Source organism: Aythya fuligula, chromosome 12 (assembly GCF_009819795.1).
Source record: "Aythya fuligula isolate bAytFul2 chromosome 12, bAytFul2.pri, whole genome shotgun sequence".
Classification (NCBI taxonomy): domain Eukaryota; kingdom Metazoa; phylum Chordata; class Aves; order Anseriformes; family Anatidae; genus Aythya; species Aythya fuligula.
This window is the reverse complement of record NC_045570.1, coordinates 11,797,874-11,817,410: the sequence shown is the minus strand read 5'-3', so window position 1 is coordinate 11,817,410 and position 19,537 is coordinate 11,797,874. Positions and strand designations below refer to the sequence as shown.

At 38.5% G+C, this 19,537-nt stretch overlaps 2 protein-coding genes across 2 annotated transcripts; both read left to right on the top strand.

The window, feature by feature from the left end:
- Nucleotides 1–2,654: 2,654 nt before the first annotated feature.
- LOC116493976 (fatty acyl-CoA hydrolase precursor, medium chain) lies at nt 2,655–11,468 on the top strand. The gene is made up of 14 exons (XM_032195662.1): nt 2,655–2,724; nt 3,455–3,659; nt 4,490–4,634; nt 5,170–5,303; nt 5,615–5,768; nt 6,669–6,770; nt 7,734–7,838; nt 7,972–8,022; nt 8,548–8,688; nt 8,774–8,860; nt 9,896–10,043; nt 10,249–10,380; nt 10,759–10,831; nt 11,291–11,468. Exons 1-14 carry the CDS (start codon nt 2,655–2,657, stop codon nt 11,466–11,468), a joined length of 1,725 nt encoding a protein of 574 aa, XP_032051553.1.
- A 2,356-nt stretch (nt 11,469–13,824) lies between these two features.
- On the top strand, nt 13,825–18,819 carry PDCD2L (programmed cell death 2 like). Its single transcript, XM_032195788.1, has 6 exons — nt 13,825–14,327; nt 14,441–14,510; nt 15,579–15,973; nt 16,468–16,581; nt 17,986–18,134; nt 18,689–18,819. The coding sequence occupies exons 1-6, from the start codon at nt 13,825–13,827 to the stop codon at nt 18,817–18,819; spliced, it is 1,362 nt and encodes a 453-aa protein (XP_032051679.1).
- The last annotated feature ends 718 nt before the right edge of the window (nt 18,820–19,537 follow it).

The window sequence follows — 19,537 nt, the reverse complement described above, 5'->3', positions numbered from 1 at the left end:
TTGCTCACTGATTGAGGGTAAGCTGCAAAATGTTATTTCTTAAAATTAAATGCAAAGCAGACTTAAAAAATTCCACTTGCCAGGTACATAGCACTGTCTCCAGATTCCCCAAATTTTGTCTATATCACTAGAATAAGTATTTCCACATTTGCAGAGGTATGTCCTGTTTGTAGATCCATACAAAGGTCTGTAGTCAAGGTAGTAAAGATCTAAAATCCCATTTGTTTATTTTGTCATGTAAATCAGGTCATCACAGTTCACAGATAACCTTTTGCACTGGTAGTAATTTCTGGATGGCTGATACTTTTGGCTTTCAAATTGTACATCTCTGGGACCGTGGATGGGCTATGAGCTGAGACATTTTGCTTCTTGAGCAAGAAAAAGTGAGTAGAACAATGAAAGATTGAAGAGTAAAGCTTGGAAAATAGAATAGTAAATGAAGGGTGAAAATAAAGGAAAAGCAAATTGTAAAGGGCAGATTTTTAGAAAACCAGAAAGAGCAGGTGGTAGAAAATAAATTATTTATGGAAATTCGTAAGGTTTGTTTTAGCAAAAGGAAAGAGCATTGAGCAGATTGCACTGTTTGGCTTTGTAGCAATGGACTCCTCCTGTAGTTTGTGGGTTGCAAGTAATTGAGGCATGCATGCTCTTCAGGATGGAAGCCAAGTGTTACAAGCAGGGATTCTTGTAGTTTCACCTTGCGCAGAAACAGTTTACCCGTGCTAGGAACCAAAGCAGTCCAAGGACATTCTGAGGGAATTTGCAACAGTATTCAACCAGGCAAACAGGAGAGCAGAGTTTACTTCTATGGAGTACTCCTGCCCTTTGCTTCCAGGAAACCTTTGTCACACAAATAAGGTAGGAGGTAGTTTATGCTGAAGTCCATTGCTTGCAGTCCAGGTGCCTGTTTCCATTCATTGCCTTTAACAGTGCATACATGGATCAATACAGCACGGACTTTACATTCATAACAGTACAGACTAATGCCAGCCCAGTTTTCGTGGCATGAAATTTACTCTTGAGAAACAATACAGGGAAAAAAAAGACTCTCAAAAGACATGTATAAATCCATAAACATTCTACAATGAAGTTACAGTCCACATTATTTACTTAGAAGCTCAAATGTGTTATCCCATTTGCCAGGGTATACTTGCACTAACCATACATTCCAAAACAGCTGATAAGCCATCTAGCATTGGCATTAACAGTGTCGCGGCTGCATCACAGAGCTGCTGTAGTACAGAGGGAAAAAGTCGTCTGATAACGGAGTAAATGCTTAAGATAATCAGTATGCAGTGAATATACACATCTGAAACAAGCTGCCAATAGTTTGTACCCTGAGCAGTCCAGTTTAAAGTTGCCTGGATTTACCTATACAAGCTGTAAATCACACCTGTACAGACAAACTTAGAGTCTAGAGTAAAGCATCTCTTCAGAGTGCATGAACACAGCCTGAGCACACAGGACCACTACAACTTTAACATATGTGCTCAACTAATGTAATGACTGTGGGTCTTAGGACACACATAGCTGAAACAAAGGTGTGGGCACTAAGATAATGTTTAGAAATGCTCTCTCAGACAACTGAGAATTACAATGCCATAGAATTACAAAACAGGCTTTCTGGAACAAGAGCTACTGACTCTAGCCAAAAAAATAAATAAATAAATAAAAGAAAAAAGCAAAGCAAGGAAACATAGAACAAACACAACCACCTAGTTACATAGTAGATAATCTCTTTTACTGACAATTTCTTTTATTTCTATTCATCTATCTCTTGCCTTTTTTTCATATCATACCTGCGTGACAGACATAAGTTCACACGGAAGTCTCTAAACTCTCCTGATTTCTTCATAGGGATTAAATGTGGGGTTACTACCCAAATCCTTTAATATTGGTCCCGTGCTACAATAGTTAAGAAAGCCTCTCTTTAGTATTGCAAAACTCTTTTATTTTGAGATAAAAGACAAACATTCCTGAACGCACAGGACTGAGTGGTAGGTGGAGTATCCACCCTGCAGGAAAAGCTGAGATTTTTCTAGTATTGCTTTTGTCAAAAAATATCCCTTTGTGAGATGAAAAATCTTCCGATTTTTACTTCAGCAAAGGCACTTTTTTCAGGATTATTTTTTGGATTTTGGTCTTTGTGGATATGCTATGTGTTACATATATTGAAATGAAGCAATTACATACTAAAATGAAGTAAATGTAATAAAATAATTGGGTAGTTTTCCTGGTTTCTTCAGTGTGTAGTGGGAGATTAAGTCCTAATTTTTCAAAGATAGTAGTGTTATTGTAGCAGGAAGAATCTCCTGATGTTATGAGGACTATTTACAATGTAGTTTAAGGCAAATAGTTGAGGCCTGATACTCCGTGAATAAGATTTATAAGAAGCGGCGAGAAGCTAGTATGAAACTTCTGGACACATTCTGCATATAGGTCTCGCAGTTCCCATATACAGACAAGCTGCTGCACACTCCCCTTGAAGGGAGTGGCTTACAGTCAGGGCAGTTGCTCAGGCTGGCCACTGTTGGTTTGGTTTCACAGCTTGAGAAATGCTTTAACTAATCAGTGTTTGTCTTGCGTAACAGTTATACTTCACAGAGTATTAAAGGCAATACACCGAGGAGGTAAATGTGTGACTTGCATGCAAAATGGCAACTGAAAAGAACACGCTGCTGTCCTTAATTCTCACTGCTGGGATTACAGCACTTGTAGCTACTGGTAAGCCTCAGAAATGTTCTTCATGGTTCCCTTCTGGAAGGAGACTACCTATGGGAATCCCAGCCTTCTTTGAAGACCTGGGTGCCCAACCTTGCTGCAGAGAAATTAGGTCTGAATAGCAAATAGTTCTTAATTTCTTCTTTGTTATCTATTATCAGGCATTTGTCTTTGTTGTTGTTGTTTTTGCAACTAGTAAAACTAAATTCCTCTTGCAAAATTTTGTCTGCTGAGTCAGAGAAGACCAAAATATGCCATGTTTTTAATTAGATACTGAGAATTTTCACAGTGATTAACATAAATCTTACCTAAATGTTTACACCATTTGTATATGCCAGACTATTTTCAGGTATATTAGGAGTTTTTTTCTTTTGTCTGTATCTACTAATGAGAGTCCCAAATATATATTGCGCATTCACAGATCCATTTCTTAAAAAGGAAATGCCTTTTCTTAATGAGAGCAGTCTATTGGACTTTCAACAACTTGGATCAAATGGATTACGATCTACACACAATTACTAATGTGTGTGCATTGTGAGTAAATATATATGATATACCTGAAATGTTGTCATCTATACTGATAGAGTTTGTTGAAACCTTATGTTTGAAAATAAGTTGTTTAGGAAAAAAAAAAAAAAAAAAGGTATATATTTAGGTAGCTAAATTTTGTAGAATTTTTTCAATTACTAACCAGACCACTCAATTATCTGAATTTTGTGTACACATCCCCCAGGACAAAAAGCAGAACAACCAGAAGTGGTGACCAACTATGGAAGTGTCCGAGGGTACCAAGTCAAAGTAAATGCAGCTGAGAGGAGTGTAAATGTCTTTCTGGGACTTCCTTTTGCTAAGCCTCCTGTTGGACCATTAAGGTTTTCTGAACCCCAGCCACCTGAGCCATGGAAAGGTGTCAGAGATGCTGCTTCCTATCCACCGATGTAAGACAATGAGAAAAACATTTATCTTCTTCATGATTTTATATTATACGCAGTTCAAGGACACTGATACACAAGATGGTCAAAGTCCACAAAGATAAATTTATTGGTGTCATCTCACTACCACCTGCAACTGTTACAATGAATGCATTTCTAAAGATATCTTTATAGCTCTTTTTGTTAAAAAGTGCTGTCTAAATGGCATCAGCAATGAACTAATACAGATCATCACTTGATCAATAATGTTCTATTTTGGGAGCATTTGGCCATAATGTTTATAAACTGTGTAACTTTGGAGCAGTAACAGAAAGAAGCTGAGGAAATGCTGGAATAAAATATTGGAAGAAAAGAATGCCCAACAAATCACATGCTTAATAGGACATCTAAGAAACAGACCAGTTCTAGACTATATTATAAATATCTTATTCCACTTGTACTAGCGCCCTTCTTGGAGTGACTCAAGCCTGATATCTATAATTGCAATACAAAAAACTATTGCAGATGTAAAATAATTACTTTACATTTTCATTTAAGCAATTTATAGCCATATTCATTTGCAGGTATATTTCTGTAATATTTCGAAACATGCAAAATTATATCTGCCTGTCACTGTGTACTGCTGCAGACCGTGACTTCTTTTTACAGAGCTTACTAATGCCAAGTCAATGGAAGAAAATATATTAATGGTGAAAATACGTTTTATGTTTTCTGTTTCCAGCAATCTAGAAATGTACTACAGATTTCTGATTTGTACTTGGAGTACATAAAAGCTATGCTTTGTACCACTGAGGTTTTAGTTATTTCTGTTGCTTTTTTTTTTTTCTTTTATTCAGGTGTCTACAGGACAAAGTATTAGGACAGTATTTTTCAGATGCTATTACTAACAGAAAAGAAAAAGTTCGTCTCCAAATATCTGAAGATTGCTTATATCTGAATGTATACACACCCGTTTCTACAGAAGAACAGGAGAAGCTGCCTGTAAGCAAAATCATTGTAAAACCTCTAGCAAACTTTACTGCTTCTGTGACTTGATGGACCAAATTGAGCCTGAACTTGAAACTTCTAAAAGCTTCCTAAGGATTATAACAATTTTACAGCAGATCTACAACCTGTACTATATGGAGACTTACAGGTGCAGTTCTCTAATGATGATCCAATTACACACTTTGCACCACTAAATATTTAATTGAGCTTTAGCAGATACAAAAAAAAAAAAAAATAAATCCCATTTTACAAGTAAAATCTTACTAACACTTTACATAAGTAATGTTTGATTTCCTCAAAAACAAACAAACAAACAAAACCTGTGAAAAGTCACAGGACACTGGTTTAATTTAAGTATTTAATGAAATCAATGTATGTTGTAAGGCTGCTACCCTCCATTTCAAAAGACTTCTACTGTCTGTGAAATTTAACCTGAAAGACTTGGGAGTGAAAGCACAAAATACTGTATTTAGTTTATATCATTGGAGCTCTTACCTGTGCTGAATTGTTTCTGCTTTTTCCTTTCCAGGTCTTTGTATGGATCCATGGAGGTGGATTAGTTTTTGGAGCAGCTTCATCGTATGATGGTTCAGCACTAGCAGCGTTTGACAATGTGGTAGTTGTAACAATTCAGTACAGATTAGGTATTGCTGGATATTTTAGGTAAGACATTCTATCCTAGTTTTTGCTAAGTGATTTCCAAAATTATATGCACAAATCCTTTGTGACAAGACATATAGAATATTGGCTTATGCAAATAAATTATATGTATCTTAATTACACATGCAAGTTGGGAACAACTTACAAGTCCCAAATCTGCTTCAAAATCTGGTTTTGCCTGATACTCTGATCTCAGCCATTTCTTTTTAAGTTATGCAGAGAGGCTCTTTTGCAGCTGATTTCTTATACTTCAGATTGTATTTACTTCTACCTTTTTCTTACATAGAGCATTTAAACATATTATTTCTTACTAGCACTGGTGATAAGCATGCTCGTGGTAACTGGGGGTATTTGGATCAAGTAGCAGCTCTCCAGTGGATTCAGGAAAATATCATACATTTTAGAGGAGATCCAGGATCTGTCACCATTGTTGGAGAATCTGCAGGAGGAGTCAGTGTTTCTGCTCTTGTAAGTTCACAAGTCATGAATTTTAGTTAATTAAGGAAAAAAAAATACAACAAAAACACCTGTCCACATTCATTCTTAGTGCCTTAATGAAAAATCAGTGAGAGAAAAAAGTAGGGCTTTATAGTAAACCACACATCACCTTGTCTATAATACAATGTGATAACAATGCAGCTTCTGATTGTTGAAAAGGTACTTTTCATACACAGATCTTGTAGTTTAGACCCAAGATGTTATTCATCATCTCCTAATTTGAGTTCTGGGGTTTTTGGCTTTTGCAAAATTTATCCTTTTGAGAAAAGTTCTCTGAGAGGAAGCCCTGTTGCCCATTTCCTGTATGCTGCAACAGCAACTTGTGCAAAGTAACCCAGGTGAGTAGTCATTATATGTGAACTAGACTGGCATTTTATGATACAGTGATGATGCCAAATTTTTACATCAACACTGATTGATTAATTGATTAAGAGATTATTCTCTTCCAGTCTCGCACAATTTGCTGCAGATCACACAGAGAGCCTGGGATTCAGCAACGAATGCACTTAAGCAATAATTTCTGTTTGCTAACCTCCTACGTTCTGTCTAATAGTTGTTTATTCCATTTCTGTAGCACAGCCAGACTATCCTTGACATAGTTATGTGTTCCATATCTGGCTTACAGTATAGTTCCATGAAGTCTTGGAAGCAAGGTCCTATGGAAGTTGGCAGGCTTGAACTCCTTATCCCTGATATTACTGCCAAAGACTTTTGCATAGCTGAATTATGGTCAGAGTCTACAGCATAACAATCTTAAGACATTTGTTTTTGAAGAATTTTAAAAGGCATTTCCTGATAATGAAATTCTAAGTCAGTGGTCAGAATGTAATTCCTGAAATGCTTGTAATGCTTGTTCTTGCTTTTTTTCAGGTCTTATCTCCTCTGGCAAAGGGCTTGTTCCATAAGGCCATTTCAGAGAGTGGTACTGCGGTCAGGATTTTGTTCACTGACCAGCCTGAGGAGCAAGCACAGGTGGGTATCCCGTGTTTTTGTTTTTTATGTTTTTATTTTCTGATGTTTTTGCATACCTTAAATGGTTTATTCTAAAAAGCAGCACTAGACCTTTTTCTTGTGAAACTGCAATCACAATCACCAGAGATAGTGTTTCTGTGTGCAGATAATACATACTTAATGAGTCTTTTCTTTCAAAATATGCAAATATACACAGATGTCTGAGTGAAAGCAGAAGACTGAGGAAGCAGAGCGAGAAGGCAGGGAGCAAGTGTGAAACGTAAAGAAACACTGTAACTTGTTATGTCTTTAGAAAAAGTTGAGCTGTAATTTTTGGCTGGAAAATGGCACCAGATTCTGACTACTGTTGTCCTTCCCTCCTATTTGATGCCTGTTGTGCTCAAAGAAACAAGACTTTATTCAATTTGGTTATAATTAAAAAGAACAGCTCACGTCAACCCAATTTTTTCACCTGCAAGAAAAAAAATATCCAGAAACCTCTTTTTGCTAGTCTGGGTTGTATTAGAGGCAATATTGTGATGAACTCTGTCTCTCTAATGACAGCTGAGAACTAATGTTACCCAAAAAAACTATACATCATTGAGAACGGTGTAGCATGCTCCTTGTTATCATCTACATGTCAGTATTCTGAATATGGATCACTTGAGCTCCTTTATGCTATTCTGCCTTCTTAGCCCAGCATGATATTTACCAAAACAATTACCTTGGTAATTGTATCCACTGTATGAAAATGTTTTGAAGAGTATGTTTGTCTTTCTACTCAGCCCACAACATGAAGGGTTATGAGAGCTTACTATTCTCTGCATCTGCAGCTGAAACATATCTGGCTTTGCTCGTCCTTTCTGAGAAATGTAGATTGCCACACACTGGACTCTTAGATTCAGTGACACAGAAGAACCTTCTGCAGGAAGCATATGGATAATTAGTGAATTAAAGCATGATTGTTCTTTTTATTAATTGCAGAGTATTGCTGCTGCAGCTGGCTGTGAAAAATCCAGTTCAGCTGCATTGGTTGAGTGCTTAAGAGAAAAAACTGAGGCAGAGATAGAACAGATAACTCTAAAAATGGTAGGTGAAATTATACTACTTGCATTCAAATGACATTTCAAATTTTTTCATAACAGAGTATGCTGCATATGTATTGTAATATTAGGAGAACTTCAGTTTAATGTAACATCTGACTCTTTCTTGACCTTTTCAGGATACGACAACATTGCAGCTATGCAATACCTCATCTGAAAAATGTGAACAGGTTACTTCCCTTTAATTCTACATGGGCTTTGAGCTGCATGTGTTTGCTGTCATGCTCTACCAAGGGAAGGAAAAGAGCATATTGAAACGTAAAAGTTTTCCTGGAGAATTTGAACGTTAATTGATATCATATATTATGTCCAACTCAAAATTTCTTGTCACTATACTGGCTTCCATGTTCATTTGCAGTTTCAACACAGAAGTTAGTTCTTCCCTCACTGCTCCACACATTCATACTGGGATTGAACTACCTAAGAAGTGTAAATTGGATATCACCTACACTTCATGGATATTCAAAATATAATGCTAATCTTCACAAATTTTCTGTCTGGTGCAGAAAATTTGATGAGAGAAATTAAGAGAGAGCTTGAATACTATTACTTCTTATATTTTCACTTGGCACTTAATTTCTTTTGCTTTGCATCTATAGTAAAAATGCGAAGATGTTTTCTAGAAGAAAAAAAAATAGTAATGTACTATTGAAGCTTTCTTTTGTTTGTTTGTTTGTTTGTTTGTTTTTTTCCAGCCTCCCATGTTCATCAGTGCATCTCTGGATGGCGTATTTTTCCCTAAGAGTCCCAGGCAATTGCTATCTGAAAAAGTGATCAATGCAGTCCCATATATAATAGGAGTAAATAACTGTGAATTTGGATGGGTACTTCCTAGAGTAAGAGATACATAATGGTTTTATTCATATATAATTTTGTTAATAAAAGATTTCCTAATAAATACATAGTTTCTTTGTCATGCAGATGATGAAATTTCCTGAATTTACAGAAGGTCTGGAGAAAGATGTTGCACGTCAAGTGTTACAGAGCACATTAGCATTATCATTTAAGGTAAGAGACCATTTCCAGAATAACTAAGTGCTCCTTCTTCACTGGGCTGGTTCTATATTCATACTGCTGGAGGGATATATTTAAAAGTAAACTGTTCTTTTTGACAGCTTCCTAACTTGGGACAATAATTCCCAAACAGACAGCACAGATGGTGTATTCCTGTTGCTGCTACTGATTGATAAACACAGAAAATATTCTAAATTTCCACCCTAAATGCCCCATCTTTTTTAAAAGGAGTTCTGTGGAAATCCAGGATTAATGCAGTTAGCTAAGCATAGGTCTCTTGTGACATTCAGGATACCCTGGGTTATCTAAGCTATGTATGGTACTGGCAGGTATGACTCAAGACCTGTAGAACATATCGGCTTTTCTGAAGTGGCAGATGGAGACTAGAAAGGATACCCTGAGATGTTTAAAATGGCACTGAGACCTACATTTAGGCACCTGAGGTTTTCCTTCCCTGTAATTTGCAAAGTTCTCACTTTTCTGCTTATTGAGCTCTCCTGAAGCTACTAAACGTAGAAAATTGCAGATTATTATGTAAGAATTAAGGACTTGATAAACATAGCCAGTACGTGCAATGGGTCATTCAGAGCCACAGATATGTATCATGAACTTGGAAAGACAGAGCACAGGCTTGTTCTGAAAGGGAGTAAATGATGGCCATCTGCAGCAATAAATGAATTTTATGAAATCCTGCTGGATTTCTTTTCTCTTAAGAGAGTTATTTCCACAGAAGGGAGAACAGACTACCATTATCTATCATCATCAGTGACTAATATTTATTTAAAGATGTTTGAGGGCATCCTTTGTGATCTTGCAAGCCTCTTTCCCTTAAGAACATCTATACCTGGTAATGGTGTAACTCCCAATTCTGAACTTGGAGATGCACTGTGGCACAGTTGGGGATTTTCTCTGAAAGAAGGTAATGTTTGGGGTTTAGCCATAGACATGCAGGTAGCATGCTCAGTTAATGCTGTTACTCCTTTTAATATTCATTGTCATTATAAAAAGTATCTTTATTATTCATTTCAGGGTGCTCCTTCTGACGTTGTTGATCTAGTATACAATGAATACATAGAGGTTGCAGAGAACCGTGCTCAGGTGCGAGATGGCCTTCTTGATTCAATAGCAGATCCTTTGTTTGTTTTTTCAGCTATTGAAGTGGCTAGACACCACAGAGGTGAGTCTCTAATTCAGCATCAATTAGAAGAAATGTAGAATTACATCCTTGGATGTGTATGTGGACAGTGTGTATCACACTTCATTATCAATAGAACTGATAGTGTGTTCATTTTATCAAAATAGCTTGTGATAAAAATTTATCATCTTTGATGACAGGCATTTTCAACACTAGCACTCTTCTCTTTAATTTTATTTTCTACTAGATGCTGGCAACCCAGTCTACTTTTATGAATTCCAGCATCGACCAAGCTCAGCTGCAGGTGTTGTACCGGAGTTTGTAAAAGCAGATCATGCAGATGAGATTGCCTTTGTCTTTGGAAAGCCATTCTTAGCTGGTGATGTATCCATGCTTGCTAAATAATTCTTTTTAAAACATCATTGTTATTAATCGTACTTACCTGAGGGCTTTCAGAATAGAATATCTTTTAGAAATATCAGAACCAAAATAATCATTTTCTGTCCTCAGTAGTAGTTACTTCTCATGAAATCATTCATCTGCTGTTCTGTCCTAGAGCTCTGTTCATGTAAAACTCCCACAGCCCAGAGTAACAAGTAAAATCATAGAATGGTTTGAGTTGGAAGAGACCCTTAAAGATCATCTACTCCAACCTCCTCACCCCCTGCTACAGAACTGATTACAGTCTATCGGAATAGATTTAACTGATATTTTTTGATTATTTTTTTAATGTTGCTATTTCATCTCTCACTTGCAGGGAATGCTACAGAAGAAGAAGCAAAACTTAGCAGAACTGTTATGAAATATTGGACTAACTTTGCTAGAAATGGGTGAGAATCACAATGCTAATCACAGCTCAAGTTTTGTCTGTGCTGCCTGAAACGTAATGGCAATACCTGTATGGTAGTTCCTATACATTTGGTAGAATTTAAGATAAGTATTGAAGCAAATAATTTCTATTCTTAATGACTGCAAGAAAAAAAACAAACAAACAAACAAACAAAAAAAAAAAAACACACACACACAACCTTTTAAATGAGCCTGCAAACCAAACAAAATAAAATTAAATAAAAATCCAAGAGCAGTGGAGGTTTAGGTCCCAAAGTAATGAGAATTATTAATGTTGACTATTCCAATGATGAGCATTTTGATAAAAACATCCAACTATTCCAGTACTAGAATTACATAATCTGAGATCCTGTTAGTTTTCTGAAATGATCTCAGCCTGAGAAGTCAGAGCACAATTGATTGGCAACTGTACAGTTAACTTCTCATTATATTGTTTTCAGAAATCCCAATGGAGAAGGCTTGGTACATTGGCCTCAATATGATCTGGATGAAAGATACCTGGAAATAGACCTAACACAAAAGGCAGCGAAGAAATTGAAAGAACGTAAAATGGAGTTTTGGATGCAGCTTACAGAACAAATAATGAGTGACAGAAGAAGAAAACACACAGATTTATAAGAGTTGCAGAGGATACAGCTTCTTTTTGAAACATGAATTAAAGTCAAATATTAGTTTGTCAGAATGCAGAGTTTAATAATCACTTTCTAACTCACTAGTATGTAATTTGTTGTCATGATCACAGTGAAAGGAGAGATTCAAGGGAAATGTAGAATGGTTGTGGGACTAAAAATCACTATTTAATAAATCACTATTTAATGAAACAAGCAGGGAAAAAAAAAAACACTGCAATCTTGCAGACTGAGCCAATGCTATCTATCCAGTCAATATCAAAACTGAATAATACTCCTGTGAGAAGGGAGAATGAGAGGGGCAAATTGTCAAATATATTGAAATCCGTAATAAATTATATATACAGAATATGTCTTAAGTATCAAAATATGTTGTATGTCCACTCTTCTTTCAGAAGAGTCTTTAGTTGTCATTCATACAGCCTCTTTCCACTTTCTTTATGCGGAAGCAGCTTGTAAGGAGCAGAGCATCCATCAGAAAACAGCTGTGGATTGTATGGGCTTGGCATCTCACAAAGGAAGACAAAGTCTCTACCTGTTTTCCTGTTTTGTAAATTGTTATTAATAAATGATACTTTTAATTTTTTGGAACTTCCATTTCTTTCACCTAACTTCTATAGGCTAATTCAAAAATGGTATTGTGAAAGCCACTAGGAAGTCTAAACAAAGAATTTTTCTGAAAGTGCAAACTGGGAACTGTGAGGGCTCTTTCTTCCCAGGTGCAGTCAGGACAGGGTGGGACTGATGGGTTTGGCCTTGGGATACCTCCCTCTCCAGTCTGCACTGCCTGAGGCCTGCCTAGCTGCATGGCTGGCTGTCTTGTGCACAAAGTGCTGCATGCAATAGAGGAACGGGCTGGGAACACGACAGAGATTTCTCTAATTTTTGTAAATTTGTCATTTCTCAGCTGTCCAGGGAGTGAGATGGCAGCCCAAGCTACTCTGTGCAGCAAGGTGGCCTTTGGTTTCAGGCTGCCCAAGTCTGAATTTGGTATTTTGCTTAGGAAGCAAAGCTGCAGAGCATGGATGGTCTGCACACAGACACCAACCGCTGAGTTCATGGTACAAATGTACATGTCATATGTAAAGCAGCAGCTTGCAAAATTATAAGGGCTTTCCTAGCTATTTGCATGAGGTCTGTTGGCAGCAGTGCTGCCCATGGCTACACAGCTTCTTTGTGAGAGCAGGCTGGTTACCTGGATCCTACTGCCCCAAAGCAAGGGAAGAATAAAGGGCAGGTGAAGCCCTTTAAAACTAAGCATGTGAAAGAGCAGAGCTATCTGGTCTGGCACTGAAGTGGATGAAGATCACTCACTGAAAAGGTTGTGCTGCACAGCAGCGATTTCAGGAAAGGGTTGGTTGGAGTGGTTACAAGGTTTTTTAAGACTAACTTGTAATAACACAAACCATTTCTGTAGAGATTACCTAGTTGTGACAGCAGTGTTTGCTGATACATAAAATATATAAAGGATTAGTTACACCAGCCTAAACCTGGCACTTGAGTACCTTTTCCTTGAATTACTTTTTCATTCAGCTGAAACAAGGCCTTATCTGATTTTAAAAAAATTGTTTTCTTTTGCCATGATCATTACAGCATCTTGGTTACCAGGGCAGTAAACTTTACAGCAGTCTTGCACACATGCCTACGTCTTTATCTGGACTAACATAAACCTTCCTGTTTCTTTCCCCACAGATTTAACTCCACATTATAAATAAACCAGTGCTTGGGATATGGAAGCAGTGCCAGAACCAAGAATCAGGTAGAGAATACGTAATCAGTGTGTTTTATAAAATTCTGATTTAAAGTAGTCAAGGTATTTAAAAACTTTAAAAACCTGAAGTAAATTATGTTGCTAATGTCTGCTTGTGATTGAGTAAAAAAATGATTATATTGCAAATTTGTTTATGATTGAGTAAAAGTGTCTGTGTAACTTCAAAATGTTGTAATTACTTGATATTACCCCAGGTAATTTTAGCTCATGTAATGTCTTTATCTGAAGGAGGATTTCCTTCATACTGAAACAAATGGCCTGTTTGGATGTGGGTGTAAAGAAGTGCATGTAATCTAGACAGTACACGGCTGGCTGTTCTTCAACACCACTGTGTATATGCTGTGGTTATGTGCCACTCAAAAAGCCACAGACGAGCCCTGGTTTTTACTTAAAGTCTGGATTTTCCAGCTTTCTTTGCCGGACCCGATTCTGGGGGCTGCAGGGGCGGTGTGACTTTGGGGCCTTTACCTCTCCTGCTGAGGGCTCACCGCCCTCTGAGCGGAGCTGGGCGCCCCCTGACAGGATCCCCCTGACCTGACCGGACCCCACCTCAGCGGCGGGGCCGCGTCGCGAGATGGCGGCCGCAGGCAGCGCGCGCCCCCTCGCGTCCCGTCCCGCCGGGCCCACGCATGCGTGTGGGAGCTCCCCTCAGCGCGGGGCTGCGCTGCGGGGCCATGGCGGAGGAGCGGCGGCCCGTGCTGCTGGGGCTCCGCGACGCCCCCATGGCCGGGCCGTGCCGGGAGGCCCCGGGCTGGGCCACCAACAAGCTGGGCGGCTCCGCGGTACGGCCGGGGAGGGAAGGGAGCGGGGAGGGAGGGCTCTGCTCCGAGCCGTGGCTGTGGGGCGGCACGGCCGCGGCTCGGCGGAACCCCCGCGGGCGTCCTCCAGCGGTGCGTGTGGTGTCGGCTTGCAGGACGCGCTGCCCGCCCTGCGCCCGGCCCGGCCCCACTGCGGGGCGTGCGGCGCTGCCCTGGCGCACCTGGTGCAGGTGTACTGCCCGCTGCGGGGCCTGCCCTGCCACCGCCTCGCCAACGTCTTCGCCTGCCCCGGCACGGGATGCTGGGGGCAGCCCCGCAGGTGAGCAGGGAGCGGGATGCGCTGTGCTGGCGGCTCGGAAACACCCCCCCGGTCAGCCGGCGCTGTTGCTTCAACGCCCTTGTCTTGTCTTCTTTCCATGTGGCACGCTGAAGCTGGAAGGTGCTGCGCTCCCAGTGCTTGCAGACTCAGGAAAAGGAGGCACGAGGTTGCAGTCTAAAGCAGGTACAACCGGCAAGCTGCTTTCTTGGTGTGTGCCCATGTGAGGTACAGCATTAAGGAGGATTTCAAATAAAAAAGTAGTTAAGTCGGGTGAGCTTCACGTCTATGTGTAGTTGTTTAAGCAGCCATAGCTGCCCTGGAGAAATTGTGCCACGTGCTGGTTTTGAGTCACATGGAGAAGTCATCGCAGTCACAGGCTCTTTGGTACAGGGAGCGCTACATGCTGCGTACTACAAGATCGATTTCTTACTTGTGATTTATGTTAGAGTAGTTTTAAAATGGAGGATGCAATCCAGTTATACGGTTAAGATTGATATTTAATATCATAATGACTGAATCTACCTAAACACTTTTTCAACTGTACTTTAAAGGACTATGCTGCTTTAGGTTTAGATCTTTAAGATGCTGTCTTTATTTTCTAATTTAAATAGATGATTTTTTTTTTAATAAAAATCAACTTTAGTTTATCTGACTCAAGTATTGTTAAAGTATTTCTGGGATTTTTGTCTGTTAAGCTAAACATTTTCATATTGGTTTAGGAAGATTGAAAGGGGAGGCTGGCTTTGAAACTAACGCTGACAGGCAGGAAGTGTGCTTATTCAGCTGGTGCGTTTGCAATATAGTATTTTGGTCTGTGGTAAATGAGTTTATATTCTGATAAAAATGGTGCAGATATTTATTGTTATTATATTCCTCTGTATCTGCTCTTTGAGGTTACTGTGGTACACTAATTGGTTCAATTAAATATATCCAAACCAGTTACCTACTGTCAGTTGTGCCAACCACCTAGATATGGCAACATAAGGCATGAAGCCCATGCAAAATGTAAATTAATTCTTGCCCTATTTCTCCAGTTTGAGATGTTTTTTGCCATAAGTGTGCTGCTGTGAGAAGCACAGTGGATATGCTGGTACCTGCTATTCTGAGGGTAACGGGCAAAAAAAACCCAACTAAGCATCAGGTTAAGGTTTTACTTTTCTTATCCATTACAGTAGTAAAACTGTATTTGAAATGTATCAGGTAGCTCTTGAAAGTGTTTCTCTTCTTTTTTTTTTTCTTCCCCCCACCCAGAAACAACAACCTAACTTTTCTGCAAAGGACTGGTGTGATGAGGCAGATGACTGGGGAGTCTGTGATGGAGCAGAATCTCCTGCATGTGCCCTTCAGCTGCTTGGCTTAAATGAAGTGATGAGCAGCTCCTCATCCAGAGAAGCGGAGTGTGCATCCCAGTTCCAACAGCTTTGCCTGTCTGAAGCTACAGATGTGTCAGGTTCCGTGGATATGGATCTTCCAGTCAGGGAGGATATGGTAACAGCCACTTCAGCTCCTGTGTTCCGTCCCTATTACATTAGTGTTGTGGATGAGGAAGACTATGCTGGTTTCCTTGATACAGATCATGCAGATGAGCTATGGAAGGAGTATCAGCAGAGAGAGGGTGTTGATTTGGAACATTTGATGTCAGAAAGGTGCGCATAGGTTTGACTTTTGTGTTGAAAGCGAAGGCTAAAACTTTTCTTATTCCAGTTGCATTTTTAAGAGCTTAACTACTCAGGAATTTTAACTAGAGACTGGGATGATGGTATCAGATGGACTCATGGAGTTTTTGATAAAGAAGTTGTCCGAAAAACAATTTTTGGATGTAACTACTGAAAACATTTTCAATTTTAACTTAATATCCAGACTACTACTTTTTTAGTTTTGTTGAAGTCTACAGTGACTTTCCCTGAATTGTGAGCAATGCTGATTTTTTTGATAACTAAAGCTACTGGCAATTGCGGAATATGCAAAGAATGGGTTTTAGTTGTTGTGTTCTGTTGATTTTTTTTTTAATGTTGATGGAATCATGGAACTCTGATTGTGCTTAAATTACACTCCTTTTAAATTTGTAATTAAGAAAAAAAGACAATTGCTGAGCAGTTACTAAAGGAATTATTTTTTATTTCATTTCTTGTTCTCATAGTTTTGCAACTGAAGGTGATAAAGAAAAATATGAGAAGAGTGAAGTCAAAAGTGGGGACCACACGTTCCATAAATTTATGAAAAAAATATCTGTCTGTCATGAACAGATTTTAAGGTACGTTGATCACTTGGTTGTAACAGGGTGATACAGAGCATAGATATGGACTGTTAGTAAATCAAAATAAATTATTTGACTGGAAATGCTTATTTATTTTTCTTAATTGAAAAATTTGCTGTGAGTGCTGTTACTGTGCCTGAATTATAAGATTTCAGTCCCTGGCTGGACTTCTAGGACTAAGTGTTAACTGGATGAGAGGCAAAGCAGAATCAGAGCCCCCAGATCTGTCTATAAGAAATGTTCTTCAACGTAAGACCTGATGAGAGCAGACCCACACTGTCTTTAGAGACTTACTGAAATCAAGGTGTAGAGGTTTTCAAGAGATAGTTTTGAGGTGGAAGTGTAATGCATAGTGGTGTGCTGTGATATACCTCCCAGGCTCTCTCCTGTAAAGTTTTCTAATCTTATTGTTACTGCCTATGTCTCAGTCTCTGAGACATTCCTGAAGTAAGACATTACTCATTTTAAAGCCTGAGTTCATTTGCAGCTTATGATTACCCCTCATGACTGTATAGACTTCGCTTCTTGTAAATAGGTTACTTTGCTAGAACTAAAGCAGATTAAGCCTCAGAGAAACTTCTTTCCGAAAAGAGGAATTATTTCTGAATGAGAGTAAATAAGTTGATTTGAACTCTCTGATATATAGTATGAGATAATACCAATAATTTTAATGGATCATACAAAGTATTTGTTTTTAACAACTTTATTCCAGAGAGTCTGCTGCAACCCATCTGGTCAAGCTGTCTCAGTTTAGTGACATGACCTTTGTTTATCAGGTTTTCAGAACCAGGTGGAACTAACTGGTACCTTTTTGATGAGGAGGTAAAGTTTGAAGGGCTGGTTATGCACATAAGAAATATTAGAAACTTCTGTTAATTAGCTATCAAAGACTATACAGAAAAATTACAGATAGAGAGTGCAAGTAAAGTTTTCAGACAACTTGTGTTTTGCACTGGATCTATCACTTTGCAGTATTATGTTCTCTGAATTTTCCATTTTTCCAAAACACTGCATCCGGTGACCCCTATGAGTATCGTTAGTTACAGTCTTTATGCAACGCTCCTTTTTCCCTTCAAGAGCACTGTGAATATACATGATAGGTACATGACACTAATGTTCAAACATGTTTTCCCTGGACTGCTGGATCCCTGTTGAGCTCTAGTTTGTTTAATTGAGTCAGGTACAGCATATTTTGGAGGTGTCAGTTTAAAGCATTTATCTCCTTTAAATGTAGCTCTTTTGTTAAGACTTTCCAGGTGTTGACCTTCGAAGGTCCAACTTTACCAACTTTAATTTTTGTTGAATGACTCATCTGAAACTTAAGCAATGATTGTGGCTTTTAATAATGTTTGTGTATTTAGATACAAAAAATAAATCTTTTTTTTCCTTTCTTCTCTTAAGATACTCCTGGGGTGGTCAGCCTTTATTCATAACTTGTCCTCCAGCCAACTTTAACGAAGGTATTCCAGCCTGCAGTAACTGCGGAGGCAAAAGAATATTTGAATTTCAACTTATGCCAGCACTGGTCAGCATGCTCCAGAGCGATTCAGGTTATTGGCTTTTGACTTAGCTAAATGAATATTGGAAACAGTCACCTTGCTGGTAAAGTTCGGTGAACTGTAATTTGGATTGTTTCTTGCTAGCCATAGGCACTGACAAGCCTAACTACAGTGGTTATAGAATTATATGTTACATATGGGTAGGTATATCCATATGGATTGTACATAGAATGTTCCCATTATAGGTTTCATTAAGCAAATGATGGTTATGGTTTATGGGAATTTGCGGATTTCAGCTTTATTTGCTCCCTAGTGAATTGTCATAATAACAATGTAGATAATTCCATGACTTTGGGAGTAATTATTACCTTTTAAATGAGGCCTTGTAAAATAATAAATGTTGTCAAATTGCAGACATGTAAGAAGCTCTTCGAAAATTCTCAGTCAGCTTGCTTTAAAATCTTTTAAATTAAAAAATGTCATGTCTGTACAAGACAGAATATGAAAAAATACTTTTTGAATTGGAAGATTGAGCTACAGTGATAAGCAATAGCCACTGTCTAATTTTTCTAATACATGACATCCCTTTATTGTTTTGTTTTTAGATCTGTCAGTGGAATTTGGGACTGTTATAGTTTATACATGTGAGAAAAGCTGTTGGCCAGCAAATCATCAAACCCCTCTTGAAGAATTTCTTTTTGTACAAGAAGACCCTGATCAGAAATTATTTAAATAAATTGTTTCTTTGTAGAGATGGGAAGTCTGTTTTATTCTTTTTCTTTTTTTTTTTTTTTTTTTCCTACAGTTGAAAGTACATAATTATGCAACAGAGTTTTCCTCAAATGTGGTGAAAATGAAATAGATTTGATGGCATGGTGCTTATTTCCTAGAATAACGTACAAGTTAAGGTGCCTCTGAAATGTGGCCACAGAAAACTTGCTTACATTGTTTACATGTGCAAACAGAAGTGTAGAGGTTGTTTCAGGATTCCAGTTACACTTTTAAACATGGAAACTTCTAAACACAGGACGAATGTAAAGGAGAAAGGTTGCTGAACTGCACTCCGTTGTTATACTTTGCATTGATCAGTCTGATGGGATCCAGTTTTTAGAAACTACAGCAATGAGAAGCTTAATCCAAGTATTTAAACAAACAAATTTGCTTTATTTGTATTGATGACAGATTGGAAACTCAGTGAGTGGGCAGTGGCTGAGAGAGCCTTGCTGTAACTACAGTCCTATGAGGAAGCTTTTCTGTATGTTTTTCCATTGAAGGATGTCACATTTGCAGAGCTAGAAGAGCTCTGACAGTTACTTGGGATGGAGAAAGTGAAAGCTTTTGTTAACAGTTCTGTTCTTGTGAGTACAGAAGGGTACAGCACCTGCTGTGTTACTGCAGCATAGTGCTTGCAAGCTGATCACACTGTGCTTTAGTTAACAGTCTAAATTCTGTGA

Excerpts from the sequence above, each read along its gene's own strand:
- LOC116493976 (XM_032195662.1), top strand. The coding sequence starts at position 2,655 with ATGGCAACTGAAAAGAACACGCTGCTGTCCTTAATTCTCACTGCTGGG. Across the intron at positions 4,635-5,169 it reads AAGAACAGGAGAAGCTGCCT|GTCTTTGTATGGATCCATGG; the intron begins GTAAGCAAAATC and ends TTTCCTTTCCAG. Across the intron at positions 8,023-8,547 it reads CATCTGAAAAATGTGAACAG|CCTCCCATGTTCATCAGTGC; the intron begins GTTACTTCCCTT and ends GTTTTTTTCCAG.
- PDCD2L (XM_032195788.1), top strand. The coding sequence starts at position 13,825 with ATGGCGGCCGCAGGCAGCGCGCGCCCCCTCGCGTCCCGTCCCGCCGGG. Across the intron at positions 15,974-16,467 it reads GAACATTTGATGTCAGAAAG|TTTTGCAACTGAAGGTGATA; the intron begins GTGCGCATAGGT and ends TTGTTCTCATAG. Across the intron at positions 18,135-18,688 it reads CATGCTCCAGAGCGATTCAG|ATCTGTCAGTGGAATTTGGG; the intron begins GTTATTGGCTTT and ends TTTTGTTTTTAG.